Source organism: Lepus europaeus, chromosome 11, assembly GCF_033115175.1.
Source record: "Lepus europaeus isolate LE1 chromosome 11, mLepTim1.pri, whole genome shotgun sequence".
NCBI classification, from domain to species: domain Eukaryota; kingdom Metazoa; phylum Chordata; class Mammalia; order Lagomorpha; family Leporidae; genus Lepus; species Lepus europaeus.
Window position 1 is genome coordinate 90,762,842 of NC_084837.1, and position 20,102 is coordinate 90,782,943.

Genomic DNA, 20,102 nt, shown 5'->3' on the forward strand with positions numbered 1-20,102 from the left:
GTTTACCGACAAAGGAGCCAATGTAGTCTTAAACCATAACATTTGCTAATGTTTTGTAGCTGTTACAACTGGCTTCCTCTGTAATTTCTTTATTAGGATTTTAATTGACACATAGTAATTGTACAAATTTCTCAGATACAATGTAGCATTTTGATTCACGCACAATGGATATAACGGTGTAATGATCAAATCAGTGTAATTAGTGTATCTGTTACCTCAGACATTTGTCATTTCTTTGTGGTGACAGCATTCCAAAACCTTGTCTTATGATTTCTGTGTTGCTATGATTTCTGTGTGAATTTGTATGTTGAAAAACTGTATCCCAAGGAAGAGACGCTCCGTTGCCTTCCCAGTACAGCCAGGGAGTCTGTGGTTTAGAAAAATAAGGGAAGGAGGGAGGGACTCAGCAGGAGACCCTCTGTGGTCCTCCTCGCTCTGATGTTGGCTCCCTCAGCAGAGGGGAACACCTGGCCCCTCCTTCCCACCTGTCACCCACTCAACAGAGGACCTTGGTAAACACCTGCTACATACACCTCAGATGTGGGGTACAATGAGAGCAGTTGGTCTCAGCATGGCTTGAGCACCTACTGAATGCGGAGCTGTTGAATGGTGGGAGCGACCCCACCTGGTGGAGGAGGCAGGGCCCTCACCCTTAAGGAGTTCCTAGTGTGCTCAGAAACTCTGACCCACGCCTGGGGAGAGGAGACGGAACCCTTATTCAGCTTCACTGGCTGCACTGGGAGAGTTGGGATGTCTGAGTGCCCTGGCTGTGGAGCTAGGTTGTTTTTTGTTTGTCTATTTGTTTTAAGATTTATTTATTTATTTGAGTGGCAGAGTTACAGACAGAGAGAGGGAGAGACAGAGAGAGAAGTCTTCTATCTGCTGGTTCACTCCTCAAATGGCTGCAACAGTCAGAGCTGGGCCAGTCCAAAGCCAGGAGCTTCTTCTGGGTCTTCCCACACGGGTGCAGGGGCCCAAACACTTGGGCCATCTTCTGCTGCTTTCCCAGGCCATAGCAGAGAGCTGGGTCAGAAGAGGAGCAGCTGAGGCCGGCGCTGAGGCTCACTAGGTTAATCCTCCGCTTGCGGCGTCGGCACACAGGGTTCTAGACCCGGTCGGGGCACCGGATTCTGTCCCAGTTGCCCCTCTTCCAGTCCAGCTCTCTGCTGTGGCCCGGGAGTGCAGTGGAGGATGGCCCAAGTGCTTGGGCCCTGCACCCCACGGGAGACCAGGAGAAGCACCTGGCTCCTGGCTTCGGTTCAGTGCGGTGCGCCGGCTGCAGTGGCCATTGGAGGGTGAACCAACGGCAAAGGAAGACCTTTCTCTCTGTCTCTCTCTCTCACTGTCCACTCTGCCTGTCAAAAAAAAAAAAAAAAAAAAAAAAAAGAAGAAGAAGAAGAGCAGCCGAAACTCGAACAGGCGACCATATGGGATGCCGGCACTGCAGGCACTGGCTTTGCCAGCTACACCAGAGCGCCGGCCCCTGTGGAGCTAGTTTGACCCTGAGGAAGGACATTGCCACTGGGACTCAAGCATCTGAGGCCAGCACTGACCCCTCCCGCGGTGCAAAGCCCATGTCCTGTCAGAGGCCCGCACAGCCCTTGCTCTGCTTCCCGTCTCTTGCTCAGACACCATCTGGCTGCACGTCCGGTCGGAAGGCCAGTGGACAAACAGGCTGCACGAGTTCTTCCAGGCATCGGACCCCGTGGGCTTTGGTCCCAAGAGGCTATCGAGGAGTCTGAGGCTGAGACAGAGCCAGAGGAGGCCCCAGGTAGGTGGCCGCAGGGGAGGGGCAGACTCAGTAGGCAAACCCATGCGCACCAAGTTGCCTTCTTCCTGCTCAGTGCACAGCAATCATGGAGCAACTGCTGTGTACACGGGCTGGGTGACAGCCCTCGTGGTCCTGGCCTCTGCTGACTGTGTGGTCCCAGAACCTCCTTGAGGACTGGCCACCCCAGATCCAGCACAGCCTTGAGGGGCAGGAGCAACCATGGAAAGGGGCAAACAGAATCATCTCCAGTTCGTGCTGCCACACTTGCCAAATGTATGGCCTTGGGCAAGTCGTTTTACCTCACTCATCCTCAGTGTGCTCATCTGTCAAATGGGGGCAATTTCCTTCCAGGCCTTACTTTGCTCATACGAGTCTCTTAAGGACAACTGGATTAGAGCATGTAACTATTTGAGAATTGAGGGGCAGGGGCAGGGTGGCCCCGGTGGGCCCCCTTCATCATCGCCATCATCAATGTCAACCTTGTTATCTCTGAGCCCAACTGAAACCCACGAAACTGGCAAGGTGCTAGTGCCCCAGAGGGTTTGGAGGACTGAGGAGAGCCCAGAGCAGCTCCCCAGGAAGTAAGGCTAGAAGGGGGGTTGAGGGAGGCTGGGTACAAACTCAGCAGCCTGCACCTGTTGGCTGGAGACCTATTAACAGGAGTTTGGAAACCTGCTGAAGGTCAAAGGCAGACAAGTCCCCAGGCCTGGCCCAGCCCTGCCTTGCTCTTGGGGAATTTAAAGTCCAGGGGAGAATTTAAAGTCCAGGTGAAATCCCTATGGCCAGACCAGAGGACCTTTCCAGAACCCTACCAGAAGCAGAGCTTGGGGCCGGTAGAGGCAGGCAGAGCGCCCTCTGCTGTTCAACAGGGGACATTTCCTGAAGGACTTTCCACCCCCGGAGGTCTGTGGGTAGACACATGGGGATGCCGTTTGCCGGGGACTGGGGGCACCCCTGCCACAGAGTACACTGGCACATTCTTCCCAGGAGCAGCCTGGCCGTACAGACAAGCGTGTTCCACAGGAACACCCCAGCCCAGCAGTTCCCTTGTTAGAGATCGGCTCTCAGAAGCTCTTCGGGCAGGTGCGCAAGAGCTACAGCAGTTGGCTTGGATGCGTTCCTTTGGCGCAGATGGATCCAGCACAGCAGTGACTGTCTTCCAGGCCGCAGCTGAGCCAAGTAGGCCTAGCGCCTGACGCCCCCCTGCTGGGGAGACAGAACACACAAGGCGACCAGGCGGGTGGCGACGAGTGTAACACAGAGGAATAACGCAGGGACGAGGGGCGCTGCTGGGAAAGACTACTTCCTTGGGGACAGTGGTTCAGCATAGGGAGACAGTGCAGCCAGTCCAGACTCCCAGCCAGGGATCATCCCTCTCACAGGATAGAAGGTGCCTAAAGGATGATCTACATTCCAATATACTCGTGTGCAAGGCTGGTCAAGCGTGGTTATGTTGTCTAAAACATTTCTCACCGATTTGTGTCATTGTTTCTGTAGTATCTGGATTGTGTTCAACTAGCACGTATCCATCTTCTGATTTAAATCCTAAAGCGGTTTCCATCACAAAAATAAACAGGGTGTGCAGCCCCAGCCCGTCCATTCCGGGGCCCCAGCCCAGGGAACAGTGGCCACCTCCAAGGACGCCGTCGTGGACCTGGTGTCCTACAGGGAAGGACCTGCCTGGCAGGGCGGTGAAGACCGGGCGTGCACTGGGACCGAGAGAGAGGCTGCAGCACCATGGACAGCATCTTCCGCAGCCCCGGTAAGGCTGTGGGAGCTGGGGTGGGGGAGTGGGCTGGCTCATCTCCCAGAGGCTGGGAAGCCTGGCCTGCATGCAGGAAGTGGCACACAGCCCCTGCTGTGGCTGCAACCCATCACCAGCCACCTGCCACTAACACTGCCTACTGCATGTTTCTCTTACTTCCCCACGGCACTGTTAAGCTTAATTACATTTAAAAAGGCTTCTTTAGATGGCCGTGTTTAACAGAAAACAAAGCATCATCGCTCTGAAAGTAAAATCCATGAAAATCGAGCCAGGGCCGCCTCCCCTACTCCTCTGCTCCCTTACTCTCGATTTCAATCTCCCTCCCTTTCTCACTTTGTTTAAAAAAAGAAAAGGAGTTAGCAGGTGCTCCAGAGGTGCTGGCACAGTGTCAGGCTTTCTGGGTGCCATCAGAAGGATTAGAGATACTTGCAGGGGAGCCAAGCTCACGTCCACCACTGTGGGGAATGCAAAATTCTGTCGCCCCCAGACCAAGCAGCCAGGCGCTGTGATGTGATGGCCCTGTTCGGGCAGCCCCGGCCCCGGGCTCTTCCTGGCTCTGTGGGATCTTGGCCTAGTCCTGTCCACACTCCCAGCCTTGGCTCCTCTCTCAGGGCCTGTGAGACTGGCTGGCTGGCTGGGAGGCCCTCTCCCAGCTCTGCCTCCCTCAGCAGACACAACTGTCTCAGGTCCCTTCAGATCCACTCTGGGCTCTGCTTCCTTCAACTTCCAAAGGAAGGGCTTTGGCTCTGACTGTCCATCTGTCTGTCTGTCTATGGGGGCTACAGCTGGAGGCAGTGGGCGGCCACTGCAGACAGAGGAGGTGCTGCCTCGGAGAGCCGCACGCACCAGCAGCCCCAGAGCAGAGACTAGGCTAGGCGGGTGGAGCCTTGGGCCAGGGTGGGAGACACTGGCTCTTGGAGCAGCCGAGCAAAGCTCTACTTCCAATGAGCTGGACAGTGCAGGGTGAGTGACAGGCAGGGGCAGCAGAAGGGAGATTTAGGCAGAGGGAGAAGAATGTCCCAGGCAGCTGGAGATAAGGAAGGTGGGAGTGGCTGGGGGCTGAGCTAAGAGGTGAGCCGGGTGCTGACCTGGACAGGACCATAAGAGCCAGCGAGGAGGTTCTCAGGGATGGCTACCGTGGTCGTTGTGGTCACAGTACTCACACCCCAGAGACGGGCAGATGCTTACGATCGGGTTTGCTGTCATTTCCCCGAACCCCAGAGCCCCCCTAACTCTCTGCAGGCCCCCGAGATGCCCTCCGAGAACCACCAGTTCTGCAACATCAAGGTGAGAGGCTCCAGGCTGGCCATGGCCGAGAACCCCCACCCCTCCCCACCACTGTGGCTGTGGTGCCCGTGCTCCTCAAAGCCCCACGGCCCAACTTCCCCACCCCCTGCTCTTCATATGCATGCTGCCCAGCCCCATCCTCTGCCCATGTCTCCTCCAGGGGTGGGGATGAGTGCAGAGAGCCCCGTGCGCAGCTCCTTAGCACCCCGTGTGCAGAGGAGGGGCACTGCTGGGTCCCATCTCAGCACATCTGCACTCGCACCTGCCAGGGCTCTCCCCAGACTCGTGCTGGGCACACAGCAAGTGCCAGGAGCACTGGCGCAGGAGCCGCTGGTTCTAGCCGCAGGATGATGGCCCGAGTATAACGGGGTGCTCTCTTCCCTCTCACCCACCCATGCCCAGTGCTACATCGACGGCCCTTATGGGAGCCCCACCCGCAGGATCTTCGCCTCAGAGCACGCGGTGCTGATTGGGGCGGGCATTGGAATCACGCCCTTCGCCTCCATCCTGCAGAGCATCCTGTACAGGTGAGGCAGGTACACCGTCCTGCAGGGCGCCCTGTACAGGTGAGGCAGGTGCGCCGTCCTGCAGGGCGCCCTGTACAGGTGAGGGAGGGGCAGCCAGGCGTGGCCACTCCTGGGCCCTGGGCCAAGTGCAGGGCGTTGTGCTCCCTCTCCCCTTCCCCCTTCTCTTCCTCGTTCCTCCCCTTCCACCTGCTCCCCTCCTAGCATTTCCTCTTCTCTCTCCTGCTCTTCTTCCCGCTGTCCATTTTGTGCGTCTCATCCCTCCCCTTCCTCTTAGAGTAGACACTGCCACCCTCTCCTGAACTGCTCTTTGGGGTGCTGAAAAGTCTTGTATTCACCCCGGATCCAAAACCCCCTTCCTCCTACCTCAGGCACCAGCAGAGGAAGCGAGTTTGCCCCAACTGCCAGCATTCCTGGACTAGTGGCATCCAGGACGAGGACATGAAACTGCGAAAGGTGAGTGCTGCCTCCTGCAGGCAGGCCTCTCAAATTTCTCCCCAGGACACCTCCTGGAACAGAGCTGGTCCTCCCGTGCAGAGGTGGGGAGGGACAGATGACCGTCCCCTCCTGGGGTCCTTTAGCTCCCCACAAGCCACCTGTCTCGCCCAGATACCCTGGGTTCTCCTGGTGCCCCTCACTATCCATGTGTCTCCTGTCGGCCATCTGCTACCAGTGAGACCCCCACTGGAGGCTGTGAGCTTGAAAGGTCATCTGGAGTCAGTTACAGCCACGTTGCCTGCTGTCCATGACCCCACAGAGGTTTTACAAGTGAAAATGTGTTTTTGCATTTAGAAATCCATTCATGGGGCTGGAGCTGTGGCATAGCAGGTAAAGCCGCCACCTGTGGTGCTGGCATCCCATATGGGTGCCGGTTCAGGTCCCAGCTGCTTCACTTCCAATCCAGCTCCCTGCTATAGCCTGGGAAAGCAGTGAAGATGGCCCAAGTCCTTGGCCCCTGCACCTGTGTTCGAGACCTGGAAGGAACTCCTGGCTCCTGGCTTCAGATCAGCCCAGTTCCAGCTATTGTGGCCAACTGGGGAATGAACCACCTGATGGAAGACCTCTCTCTCTCTCTCTCTCTCTCTCTCTCTCTCTCTCTCTCTGCCTCTCCTTCTCTCTGTGTAACTCTGACTTTCAAATAAATGAATAAATAAATCTTTAAAAAAAGAAATCCATTATTGTACATAGGCCACTTAAGGGAACCTCTAACAGAATAACTAATTATTTTTTCTGTTAGTATCTAAGCACTGCTTGCTATAACCAACAGAGACGATGCTGGCCTTGGAGTCAGGAGTGCAGGCTCTCATCCTGTGTGGCTCTGTGGCCCGGGAAAGGCTCCTCACCTCCATTTTCCCCTGTGTTGAATGGCAGTGATGATGCCTGTCCCGTGTCACCAGCGTGGGCATTTGGGCTCCAGGAACCACAGAGGTGAGCATGCTGCCTGGGAGGGGCCATGCTGAACGAAGGGCTGCTCTCTGCAGGTGGACTTCATCTGGATCAACCGAGACCAGAGGGCTTTTGAGTGGTTTGTGAGCCTACTGACCAGGCTGGAGATGGAGCAGGCCAAGGAAGCTGAGCGAGGTAGGAGAGGGACAGGAGTTGAGGGCAGTGCCGTGGGGCAGGGGACTTGGGGTCTTCATTTTCTAATAACTAATCAGGGTGAGGTTCACATAGCATAAAACGAACCATTTAAAAGTAAACTCAGGAACTTTTTGGGAAGGTGTTTATTCCATCGTTAGCAAAGGTGGGTGGGGGTAGATTCCACTAAAAGCTAACACTTTGTAAAGTGGAAAAACAGAGGAAGAGAAAGAGGGGAATTGCACATAATCCCAGCCAGCTGTGCAAGTCGCTCCAGGCACTTTAAAGGATTTCCCTCCCCTTTTCATTTTTTTAAATTCTCATTTTATGAAAGTATAGTTCTTTATTTTTGTAATTTCTCTTCTTATGATGAATTTTTCATTTGAAATGGGCACTGTTAAACATTTAGGTTCCTTGAGGCTGGTGCTGTGGAGCAGAAGTTGAGTCTTCCTTGCACCACCAGCATCGCATGTGAGCACTGGGTCAAGTCCCGGATGCTCCACTTCCGATCCAGCTCTCTGCTAATGTGCCTGGGAAAGCAGCAGAAGACGGTCCTAGTGCTTGGGCCCCTGCTACTCAATGTAGGAGACCCAGATGGAGCTCCTGGCTCCTGGCTTTGGCCTGGCCCTGCCCTGGCTGTTGTAGCCATTTGGAGAGTGAACCAGCAGATGAAAGATGCTTGTTTCAATGCGTAGTTTGTTGGTGAGTGGTATTCCATTTTATGGATATAGTGCAATTTGCTTTTGCATTCCCTTGTTGTTGGACATGGAAGGTACTTCCCCTTGGGGCTGTTTTGGATACAGGTGCAATGACTATGTACATCCAAGTTATTCTGTCGATGACCACTCCCGTTTCTGCTGGGTAACACGTGGGAGAAGAATTGCTGGGTTATCTGAGCATGCTCACTCTATGTTCAGTTTTTCGAGGGGCTGCCAGATTATTTTCCAAATTGGCTGCTCCTCTCAGCTGTGTGCAAGGCTTCCAGTTTCTCCATGTCTTTACCAACACTCATTGGTATCTGTTTATTATTATTATCATTATTATTATTATTATAGTCATCCTAATGGATATGGAGCAACAGCTCATTGTGGTTTTGATTTGCATTTCCCCAATAGCTAATGGTGTTGGGCATCTTTTAATCTATCTATGCCCCTGTTCTATTTTTTAACTGGATTTTTGTCTCTTTTATTCTTGAGTTGTAATAGTTCTTTATATATTTTAGATATAGCACCTTATCAAATATATCATTCGCAAAAAATTTTCTTCCTTTCTCTGGATCTATTTCTTCTTACCTTTAGTAGTTAGTATATTTCATTAAATCTACCTTGGGTTGTTGGTACATTTCAATAAATCTGTCCTTTTTTTAAGTTACTGAATGTATTGGCTTTATAATATCTGTAATATTATCTTATTATCCTTTTCATGTCTGTGTGGTCTGTAGTGATGCCCCTTTTTCATTCCCGATGTTAGTCACTTATCTTTTCTCTTTCACTCCTGAACAGGACATCAGAGGATTATCAATTTTATTGACCTTTTCAAATAATCAGTTTTTATTTATTTATTTATTTTTTACTTTTTCACAGGCAGAGTGGATAGTGAGAGAGAGAGACAGAGAGAAAGGTCTTCCTTTTGCCATTGGTTCACCCTCCAATGGCCGCCGTGGCCAGCGCGCTGCAGCTGGTGCACCATGCTGATCCGAAGGCAGGAGCCAGGTGCTTATCCTGGTCTCCCATGGGGTGCAGGGCCCAAGCACTTGGGCCATCCTCCACTGCACTCCCTGGCCATAGCAGAGAGCTGGCCTGGAAGAATAGCAACCAGGACAGAATCCGGCACCCCGACCGGGACTAGAACCCAGTGTGCTGGTGCCGCAAGGCGGAGGATTAGCCTATTGAACCGTGGTGCCAGCCCAAATCGTCAGTTTTTAATTTCACTGATTTCTCAATTTTTTGTCTCTTATTTTATTGATTTATCACCTTAATTCCATCTTTCTGTTTATGTTGCATATAATTTGCTCTTCTTTTTCTAATTTCTTAACACTTAAGACCTTGCTTTTTTGTAATATATTTAATATTATAAATTTCTTTCTAAAGAATACTGCCTCACACAAATTTTTATTGTATGCATTTTCATTATCATTCACTCAGAATGTTTTCTTATTTTCTTTGTTATGTCTTCTTTGATCCATAGGCCAATTATAAGTTTGTTTCATTTTAAAGCATTTGGAACTTTCTTTCCACTACTGATTTCTAATTTAATTGTGTTGTAGAGGGAGAGTGCATTTTTTTAGGACATGTTCATTTAAATTTGATGGAAACTTGTTTTATAACCTGAAGTATGGTCTTTGTTGGTGATTATTCCCTCAGCACATGAGGAGAATGTGCAATTCCACTGTTCTGCAAGTGATCAGGTGGGCCAAAAATGCTGTTCATGTCTGACTTTTATCTGTTTGTTCTGTCAGTTAACAGAACAGGAGTGTTTAAATTTCCAGCTGTCATTGTGGACTTACCTATTTCTCCTTGGCTTTGTTTATTCAAAGCTCTTTGGTAAGCTTTTTCTGACACCAACTGGTATTTGCAATGTCATTCTACTCGTAACTGGCCCGAGTTAGCACAGATACCACACAAGGCGAGGGCTCAGTCCTTCACGACGGCCCTCGCTCCAGGTACCAGCTGTTAGGTCACTCAGACTCCTCACCAGTGGGCTGCGATGTGTGGGTTCTCACACCCACCACAGGCTAAATGATTCACTGCAACGACTCAAGGGACTCAGGAAAGTGTTATGCTTGGGCTTACAGTTTTACAGAAAGGACACAAAGCAGGACCTGTGGAAAGATGGGTAGGGAGAGTGCTGATATGATTGGGTTCAAATCCACCATCGTTTGTTTTCTGTTTGTCCTTTCTTTGTTCTTTTTCTCCTCCTTCCCTCTCCACTTTTGTATTAGTTATATATTTGTATAATCATTTTTCTCCATTATTTGATTATTAAGTATACGTTATTGTTTTATTTTATTGCTCTAGTGGTTGCTCTAGGGTTTAACTTCTTACAGCTGTTTAGTATAACATCTTTACCATAGTAAACACTCAAGTGCCACATAACATTTTGTGGCCAATGGTGAACCACATAATTACAATGCTGCTGAAAAATCCCTACTCTCTCTTGACACGGTAGCCACTTGTAACGTTGTAGCAAAAATCATGACTTCCTTGTCTGGGGTGATGCTGGGACAAGCAAACCTGGGCTGCCAGAAACACAACAGTATAGCAATTCAGTTATGGGCAACACATAATGCTTGATAACAATGACTATGCTACTGTTTATCTGTTTAGTATAATATACATTTCTGCTTATTTTAGAGTGTGTCTTTTCCACTTCTAAAAACCAATGTTGCCTGTAAGGATGCTGGGTTATGCCAGCAGCATAACACAGTGCTCACCATAGTGTTCGCCACTACATTCGTCTCTCGAATGTAAAAGGCCACATGGAGTGTTTGATCTGTGCCAGCGAGCTTTGTGTGACCACACTGTGGCAGAATCACCAGATGAAGCACTTGCCTGTTGGTGAGTGGCACGTGACTGCACTTCCTGCCCTTGGCTGTCTTGTCATCCACCCTACTTCTACTTGTGTTAGAGACCCTGCAATACACTGATCTTTTTTTTAACTACTATATTTTAAAGATATTCAAAATAAAAAAATATCTTTTATGTTTATACCAATAAATACCATTTCTGGTTCTTTTCACATTTTTGTGCATAAACATTTCCAATCTGGTGTAATTTTCCTTCTCCTTGAAGAACTGCCTTTGTCATTTCTTGTAGTGGTGATAAACTCTGTTAGCTTTATTTGTCAACAGAAATCTTTATCACATCTTGGTTTGTGAAAGAGATTGTCCCCAGTTGACTTTTTTTTTTTTCATTCACAATGTCTTTGTTGTGTTCTGGCTCCCATAGGTTCTCACATGAGGCCAGTTGCTATGGCCTTTGCTCCTCTGTATGGAATGTTTATTTCTCTCACTGCTTCAAAGGTTTTATCTTTGCCATTGGTTTTCAGTGTTTCTTATGATGTGTCTCGCTTTGATTTTCTTCATTTCCTTATACTTGGAGTTCATTGAACTTTTTGTATATATGGGCTTATAATTTTCACCAAGCTGGAAAAGTTTCAGCTACTTTCTCTTCACATATGTATTTTTTTCTTTTTATTTTTAATAAGATTTTATTATTTTAATATTTATTTGAGAGGGAGAGGCAGAGAGAAAGATCTTTCATCTGTTGGTTCACTCCTCAAATGGATGCAATGGCCAGAGCTGCACCGATCCGAAGCCAGGAGCCAGGAGCTTCTTCTGGGTTTCTCACGCAGGTGCAGGGGCCCAAGGACTTGGGCCACCTTCTACTGCTTTCCCAGGAATAAGTGGAGAGCTGGATCAGAAGAGGAGCAGCCAGGACTAGAATCAGCATCCATAGGTGCCACAGGCAGAGACTTAGCCCACTATGCCACATCGCAGGCCCACATACATGTATTTTTCTGTGTCTTTGCCCCCTTCCTATCACTCCATTTACTTGTGTGTTAAACAGCTTGATAGCATCCCACGGGTCACAGGGGTGTTTTCCCTCTCACTGCTTCATTTTGGATGCTTTCTTTTGCCGCATCTTCAAGTTCACGGCTGCTCTCTTCTGCAGCACCTCATCCTCATCCAAAGCCCAGCAGGCAGTGACAACATAGTGACAACAGCTGTCCACAAGCTGGTTCTAGCATTTAATGGAAATCTAACAGACTTAGAGCCACCGTTGAGTCTGTCCAGTGGGTTTTTCAGTTCTGTTATTGTATTTTCCTTCCCCACCAGTGCCATTTGGGTCTCGTGCATGTCTCCCATTTCTTTCCTCATTACGTTTGTTTTGTCCATTTTGCTCTACTGTCCTTGAGCACAGGAATAACAATCCATCATCCCTCATCGCTGCCACTCCCAGGTCTGTTTCCAAGGACTCTCCCGACTGAATCCTGTTCTCTGGTGTCTTTGCATGCCTGGCTATCAGACTTTGTGGCTCTCCCATTGTACTGCAGATTTTGTGATATGTCTTCAAACCATCCTGCACTCCTTTCTGGTACCTAGTTCTTTAGGATTCTGTGGGTTTTTTCAAGACATGCTTCCAGTTTTGCCAGCATCCAGAGCAGTCCCTAGTGTAGGGTTAAGTTAGCTCCAGCACTAGGGCATACACTTCTTATTTTTTTTTTAATTATTTTAAAGATTTATTTATTTATTTGTTTGAAAGTCAGAGTTACACACAGAAAGAAGGAGAGAGAATGAAAGAGAGAGAGAGAGAGAGAGAGAGAGAGAGAGAGATCTTCCATCTGTTGGTTTACTCCCCAGTTGGCCACAAAGTCCAGAGTTGAGCTGATCTGAAGCCAGGAGCCAGGAGCTTCTTCCAGTTCTCCCACACAGGTGTAGGGGCCCAAGCACTTGGGTCATCTTCTCCTGCTATCCCAGGCCACAGCAGAGCTGATTCGGAAGTGGAGCCACTGGGACTCCAACCAGTGCCCATATGGGATGTCAGCACTGCTGGCGGTGGTTTTACCTGCTACACCACAGCGCCAGCCCCCAAGGGATACACTTCTGATATAACACGACCCAGCGCCCTGTGTAGTGCAAGCTCTCTCCATTCCTTTTCGCCCTTGTGTTCTTGGGTCATTTTCTTCTACACAGGTGCGGCCAAGGACTCAGGGGGAACTTGATGCAGATTCCGAGTCACTGAGTCCACAGCTTCCCGCCGTCTGCCCTTCCCTTCCTTCGCTCCCTCCCTCCCTCCCTGCCTTTCTTCTCCCTTCCTTCCCCCTTTTTCTCTCTGCAAGTCCCCTTTCCCATACTGTGCCTGGCAGAGTGGAGCTCCCTTGGCCTCCCTGCACTCCAGTTTTTGACCCTCATCGCCAAGACGCTGGCACCAGGCAAGATGCTGGCCCTGGTGTGCTGACCTCATTGGTCTCCCTTCTCGCAGCAATTCCAGTCCTTCTGCATCTGCTGGAAACTGCTGGTTAAGGTGGAAGAGTAAACGTGGTTCCTTTTGCTCCAATACAAATTCTTTATAAATATAATAAGGTTTTTTTTTAAAAGATTTATTTATTTATTTATTTATTTGAAAGTCAGTTATATATAGAGAGAGGAAGAGATGGTGGAGGTGGGAGAGAGAGAAAGAAACAGAGAGAGAGAGAGAGAGAATTAGAATGAATCAAGATCCTCAGATATCTTCCATCTGCTAGTTCACTTCCCAGATAGGTTGAAGCCAGAGGCTAGGAGCTTCTTATGGGTCTCCCAGCTTCTTCCGGGTCACTGTTTTATTTCAGGGGCACAAGATACATTTTTAACTTTAAGAGAATTGAGGTAGTTTTTCCCACTGGCTGAGTTCCCTGGAAATAGATCTTATTGGGCTGCATAATTATCACAAGGTTTTCATGAATAACTTCAAATCGCTACGATAAACACAATTTACAAGTTCAAATAATGAAACCCGCAGTTTTCTGCAGGAAATATTCAGACAGACAGTCTACCATAACAAACATTCAAAGCCCGAAGTTCAAGGGGACCCTCCGGGGAGATGGCTCATAAAGCTTAGACCATCACAGCGAGGCTCCCGCCCCGCCTGGCCCGGAACAATCACAGCAAATATTTAGATAGCATTGACTTCATCCTCAATGCTCTTACGCATATGAATTCATTAGGAACTTAATTTTATGATGACAAGCTAGAGGAGAAGTTTCAATTGAATTTAAAACGTCTAGTTGCTGGTATATAAATATTTGCTGTTTGCTTCTTCCTCGTGTGCATACACAAAAGGGGTGGAGCCAACCCAGGGCTTTGCATTCCCAGAGCATCTTGAGCCGACAGTTTCTTACATCAGATTTCTTTCAGGGTTTCTCATTAACTGCAGCTGGAACTTGTAGGTCCTGGCTTCAACTTTATACAGCGAGGTTTGAATGCAAGAACTTGTGGCTTATGATTACAAAGAAAATTTGCTTATTGGAAAGAGTGACAGAAAGAGCGAAGGAGCCTCCATCTGCTGGTTTACTCCCCAAAACAGCCCCAACAGCCAGGAGCTCCATCTGGGTCTCCCACGTGGGTGGCAGGGGCTCAAGCACTTGGGCCATCCTCTGCTGCCTTCCTGGGTGCATTAGTGGGGAGCTGGACCCATAACAGAGCAGCCAGGACTCCAACCAGTGCTCCGAGATGGGATGCATCCAGCGCCACAAGCCGTGGCTTAACCTGCTGCGCCACGAGGCCGGTCCACCGTTTCTCAATCCTATAGCTTAATCTTCCGCCTTCTGTTCGAGATGTCATGAACAAAGCTGAAGTGAATATAGCTGTGCGCATGGCTGTTCTCTCTCCTTCCTGTGGATGTTCCAGAACTGGGACGACTGCTCCAACACGGCTGTCTGGAGAGGCCCCACCCCTCCCTTCTCCCCCTGCCACCCTGCTGCCTCCTGTCCCCTCCTCTCAGCCCCCCCCCACCTCGGGGGCACAGAGACTCCGAGGGAGGGCTACGAAGGATTGCGACCCCTCGCGTGGGCTTTCCTTGTAGCGTTTCTCCCTCCGGCCCATACCACCCGGCAATGCCAAGGCCCAGGTGATTTGTGACACAACTGTACCCTTCCTGGGCCGTTGGCTTTGCCACATGGCTGGGACCTGAAGGCAGCAGAGAATGGGCCGAGGGCGGCGGCAGGTGAAGCCACAGAGACGGCCCAAAGCCCTGCACGGGGCCAGAAATGGAGGCAGAGCAGGCGAGAGATTCCCCGCCCACCGCTGCACACCAGCCAGGCGGTCACCCTGAGCCGCGCCTGTTCCTACCTCTCTCCTCTGCTCCTGCCTTCCCTTCTTAGGCTGCCTTCTTCCACCCCCTACTCCCACCCCAATCCTGCCCCTGAGACCTGACCCCACCCCACCCCTCCGTCTGCTGGAGCCTGTCCCTGCCCATCAGTGGCGTGTGCTGTCTGCGCCCTTCGTGCCTCCCTCAGCCCTGTGACCTGACCCCTTTCCACGCACGCTTGGCTCATGTCCCCAAGCACTCTGGAGATGGACACGACCAGAAACGGAAGGGCATGAGCTTTGAGCCCGAGGACCCCCATGCTGGCCGCCCTGGGATCCACGGCCCCTTCTATAATCAGGCTTAGCTTGTGCAGTGCTCGGAAGGCGCACGCCGGCAGTGAGTATTAAGGAGCTCGCGTGCATCTTGTACGTAGTGGGCCCAGCTCAAGCCGTGGGCCGTCTTTCCTCTCCAGAGCCCGACCCCGTGACAGGTTCTGGCAACTATGGTTGGCTGAAGGCACGCGTTCCAAGACCTCTCGGTCTCGCTCCACGCTCCAGGCGAGGCCGTGGCTGCACCAGCCTCTCAGCACCACGCCCTCCCCCCCGCCCACAGACCGCCTCCTGGAGCTGCACATGTACATGACCTCTGCCCTGGGCAAGAATGACATGAAGGCCATTGGCCTGCAGATGGCGCTCGACCTCCTGGCCGAGAAGGAGAAGAAGGACTCCATCACAGGCCTCCAGACCCGCACGCAGCCTGGCCGGCCGGACTGGAACAAGGTAAAGGCAGCCTGCAGGGCTTCATGAGGCCGAGGCGCAGCCAGGAGATCAGGGGACGAGCAGCCAGGGGCCCTGCAGTCACGGGCCAGACAGGATGGCAGAGCGGGCCAGCAAACCCCAGCTCGCTCACAGAGGACGTTAGCCCACGGACCCATCAGGGCCCTGCCGGCCATGGCTCCCAGAGGGAGGAAGCCCAAGAGGTCTGGATCCTCGGCAGACATTGAGTCTTAGCTCCTCCTGTCACCAAGTGGGGAAACTGAGGCCCAAGACGCAAAGAATTTGCAATCTTTCCATTTTTTTTTCTCAGATTGCTTTGATCGTTTTTATTCTCTCCTGAGCAGTCGGGGCGTGGAGTTGGGAGCAAGTGGCCTCACGCGTGTCTGTTATGGCACCCCATTGCTGCCTGCGGTTTGCTGCATATGTCCTCCACGGAGGCAGATCCCGGAGTGCAGGGCCTGGCTCTTGCTTATCTCTGGCCCTGGCCCCTGCCTGGGCTCCTGGGTTGTGTTGGGAGCTGAGCAGTGGCCCTTAAATGAACAGCCAAGGGCAGGCTCTACAGTCAAGCACAGCAGGTGCATCTCGGGACTCCTCAATGTCCTCTGTGTATGGGGGTGCTCACGCTGGGACCATCACGTGCTCACTTCCGGCAGGCTGGCCATCTCACCACCCCTTCCTGTGTTCTCCCCCAACCCCGCGGACTCCAGGTGTTCCAGAAAGTGGCCGCTGAGAAGAAGGGCAAGGTGCAGGTCTTCTTCTGTGGCTCCCCAGCCCTGGCCAAGGTGCTGCGGGCCCACTGCGCGGACTTCCACTTCAGATTCTTCCAAGAGAACTTCTAGCCCCTGTGCTCCGTGCTCAGCCCCCAGCCCAGACGGTTCATCCGCTTCTCTGGTGCAAGTGCCCCACAGGGACCAGCCTCAGACCACCTGCCAGGCAGGACAAAGCCCAGGGACCACCTGATCCTGCTCAACACGGAGACCCGGGCAAGGGGACTTCAGTGCAAACTTGCATCAGAACCCAAGGAGGGGCTGGTGCTGTGGGGCATAGTGGGCTTACTCTCTGCCTGTTGTGCTGACATCCCATATGAGCGCCGGTTTGAGTCCTGGCTGCTCCACTTCCAATCCAGCTCTCTGCTATATCCTGGGAAAGCAGTAGAAGATGGCCCAAGTGCTTGGGCCACTGCACCCACCTGGGAGACCCGGAAGAAGCTCCTAGCTTCAGATCGGCCCAGGGCCTCCAAGCAAGTGTTTCTCCAGCAGCAGCCCCGCCCCTGCTCGATCATCCAGTAACTTGGGAGAGGCACTCCCAGCAGCTTCTTAGGAAAATTCCCAGATGTACAGAAAGTGCAGAAGTGTCACCCAGCTGCGAGACGTCTCAGTTAACGCTCTGCCCTAGTGCTTCTTACCCACCAGTCCCTCCCTCTCGCACCTGCCAGTTTTTCTGACCTTCCTGGTCATTTCAAAGTGGCTGGACATTTGCCACTCAGCATTTAGATGCAGACTCCTGGGGCCCATGCCCAGAGCGTCTGATTGTGCAGGTGTAGGGGATGAGAGCTGGAGTGTGTGTTTCCCCCAGATCTGTCCTCAGAGGGAGACGTGAACAGCATGCCCCCACCCCAGGTGTGTGTCTCAGTTTCCCTTCTTGCTGTTTGTGTTGGCCTCCTTGTTCTCTCTCTGGGAGCTGATCATTAGGGACACAAGGTAGAGACGGCCTCCGGGTGGGCTGTCGGTGCAGCCATGGGAAGCCATCCGCCTGTCAATCAAGCAGGCTGGGAGGCAGAGCTCTGCTCAGCCGTGCTGTATGGTGTAGCCTTGGCCATCCCTCCCCCTCCTGCTCTGTGTGGTCTCTGTGTCTCTGCCCTTTCCTCTAGGCCCCTGTGTCCCCGGGCTGCAGCCCTTGTTCGCTCCTGTCTGGGCAGGAGTGGCTGGCAGAGCTGCACCTGCAGAGATGGGGGCACCGCGATCAGGGACAGACAGCACCCACCCTGCCCTCCCCACCCAGCAGCGCATTTCCGTCTGCAGCCAGGCTGACCGGCCCTCCCCAAAGCCACTGGACTCGGGCAGGCGCCAGTGGTATTGCAGCTGGCACCTTCGTTTTCCATGGAGTGGAAGCCCCTGGCGGAGGGACAGGGAGAGAGGCTGGGTGGGGACCATGGTGATGGCATCCCTATTTCCAGGTGGGGCTGGGGCACAGGGAGGAACCCTGCAGGTGGCACTGAAACAAGATGGATGAGTGTGTTGGGGGGACCTGTTCCCAGAGAATAGGCGGTGGGGAAGCTGAAGGGGGCCCTGGGGAAAGGGCAGAGCACCCCAAGGGCTGGGCAGACGTTCAAGTTTGTGGGGGAAAGAGGAGCTGGCGCTCAGCCCTCGTGAAGGAAGTAGCCACGGCAGGGTGGCTGGGCAGACGCGGGCAGACGCGGGGGTGGGGGGGGGGGGGAGGCTCTTCCGCAGCTTGGCACAGAGCCTCCGCCCCCTGGGGCAGGAAACAGGCGGGGCTCTTGGGCCGGGGTCTCCAGACAGGGCCATGTTTCCTTCCTAGTCAGCCCGGGGCAAGGACCGCCCCCCCTAGGATTTGGGAGCGCCATGGGGACCCCAGGCCCTTGGTCCCGACTCTGGGGCGCATGGGTCACAAAGGGCAGTCACTTAGGGGCCTGGCGACGCCGCTTTGGCCCTGGACTGGCCTCGCCCCACGCCGAGCGCCTGTCGATCCTCTACGCGCACGGCACGCTGGCAGCTGTTTGTGCGGCGCGGCGGGAGGGAGCAGTAGGAAACGGGGCTCTGGGAGCCACAACCAGCCCACGAGGCTGCCTCCACGCGAGTCCGCGCCCTGGGTCTTCTCTCGAGACTGCGCCAGGTGCCCACGAGAGGGCGCTGCAGAATCAGGGATCGCGGGAGGTTTGTGGGGCGGGGAGGCGAGGCCTGTGCCCAGGGCCAGCGGTGATAGGGGTCGGGGCAGTAGGGGTCCGGGCAGGGCCAGCCGACAGTGCTCATCTGCGAGGACCAATTGAGCCGTGCAGGCCGGCCGGGACAGGGTTCCAGCCATCGCGGGTGTCAGGGCGGGCAGCACACGGACAGAGGCCCCTGTCCATCAAGATGTTTCCACAGAAACCAGAGGAAGCTCCGACTACCTGCAGAAAAAGGGAGCGCTGGGAGTGGGCTGTGCCCCCCATCATGGAGGTGGAACACCCCGGGGGCAGGCTTGTGGCCCCCAAATGTAGCACAGAGCAGAGAGGAGTGGGCATAACCTGTCAGTCCCCACCATGCAGGGGGCCTATGAAGGGAGTTGTTGTGCCTCTAATTGTCACTTTTGCCTTTGTCCACGCCTTTCTTTGGTAACAACGTGACAGTGGGGCCAGCAGACGTTAATGAAACAAAGGATTCGGCAGGACCCACCCAGAGCACTGCACGAGTGCCAGGGGCGGCCCTGGGCGGGGAGGCTGAGGGGCTGTCTCCAGCCTTGTGGGCAAGGTCAACACCAGGGAGGGACTGGAGACACCTGCAGAGATTGGCACCCGGAGACACCGGACACACAGGTGCACAGTGGAAAACGCAGAGCCGGGCACTTGCCTTTGCCGTGAGCTATGGGAGCCCTCCAAGCCGGCGCTTCCTCGTCTGAGAATGGACCACGTTTGCAGACCTGTGGGTGCAGAGTCCTTTCTAGAACACACAGAAGTGCCTTTGTGTGCCCCGCAGGGGGGAACGGGAGGCGGACAGGGGAGGGTTTGGGTTTTGGGGGTGTGGCGGTTGTTGCTTTTTTGCTCCTCTGTGAAGTCTGTGAAGAGCATTTATTAATTTGATGGTTTTATTTTAAATAGAGGCCCAAAATGCAATGTTATGTAAAAGAAAAGAAAACAAGCAGTAGATGTTTTATATAATCCTATTTGTAAGACAAAAAGAGAGATGACCGTGTCTGTGCCACGTGGGGATAAACGGCTGGCCGCAGGGGGACCTGAGAGGCCGCGCCCCAAGAAGGTCCCAGCGGCTCAGCATGGGAGGGGGCTTTGCTTCCTGCCTGCTCCGGGTGTTTCTGTGCTACCCAGAGAACAGCTCAGCGGCAAGGTTGTGTGCCTTGCCCTTCGGGTATTACCTGTGTAGCCTGTGCGCTTGCGTCTGGCTCCTGTAACTGTGTAAAGGATGCAACAGAACACAGAGAGGCTCAGCCATGTTGTCTTGAGGTTGCTCCTTCGTTCTCAAGTTCAAGTGTCTAGGACATGGGCTGCAGGAAGAGAGGCTACCCAGATTGAGGACACAAAGTCGCCGGCCCTGGAAGACCCAAGGATGAGACTAGAAGGCTGGAGCCTGGCGCAGGAAGAACGCAGAGTTCTTGGGCAGATGGGGGAGGGGGAGGGAGGTGGTGTCCACAGGGCTACGGCCAGCGCCCACCCAGCCGCGCTGAGTCCAGAGGCCTGGGGTGCAGAGGCTTCACAGAATAGATGCTCCTCTCACCTTCTTACGATCTGTCTTTACCGTTAGGTGACGCAAAATTAACCAAGAAATCCATCCCCAGGGGAAACACACCCAAGAGTAAGGGCAGAGGGCTGGAAGCAGACTGGACTCCCAGGAAGCATCGGCCTCCCAACCTGGCCACCCAGCACGTGTGCCACCTGGGTCCTCC

General features: G+C 52.9%; 1 protein-coding gene across 5 annotated transcripts in view; it reads left to right on the forward strand.

Annotated features, from left to right (window-relative positions):
• Positions 1-17,887, forward strand: part of NOX5 (NADPH oxidase 5) — a 33,558-nt gene extending 15,671 nt beyond the window's left edge. Inside the window, exons 10-17 of one of the 5 annotated variants that reach the window (XM_062206212.1) lie at positions 1,629-1,771; positions 3,348-3,533; positions 4,779-4,823; positions 5,226-5,350; positions 5,719-5,803; positions 6,829-6,928; positions 15,325-15,491; positions 16,196-17,887. In XM_062206212.1, the coding sequence (XP_062062196.1) occupies positions 1,629-1,771; positions 3,348-3,533; positions 4,779-4,823; positions 5,226-5,350; positions 5,719-5,803; positions 6,829-6,928; positions 15,325-15,491; positions 16,196-16,327 (983 nt within the window). In that variant the 3' untranslated portion in view covers positions 16,328-17,887. Of the gene's footprint in view, positions 1-1,628; positions 1,772-3,347; positions 3,534-4,778; positions 4,824-5,225; positions 5,351-5,718; positions 5,804-6,139; positions 6,340-6,828; positions 6,929-12,620; positions 12,685-13,820; positions 14,096-15,324; positions 15,492-16,195 lie in introns of those variants that run through there. The other 4 variants (XM_062206214.1, XM_062206215.1, XM_062206217.1 and 1 more) reach the window with 4 other exon arrangements.
• Positions 17,888-20,102: the final 2,215 nt, after the last annotated feature.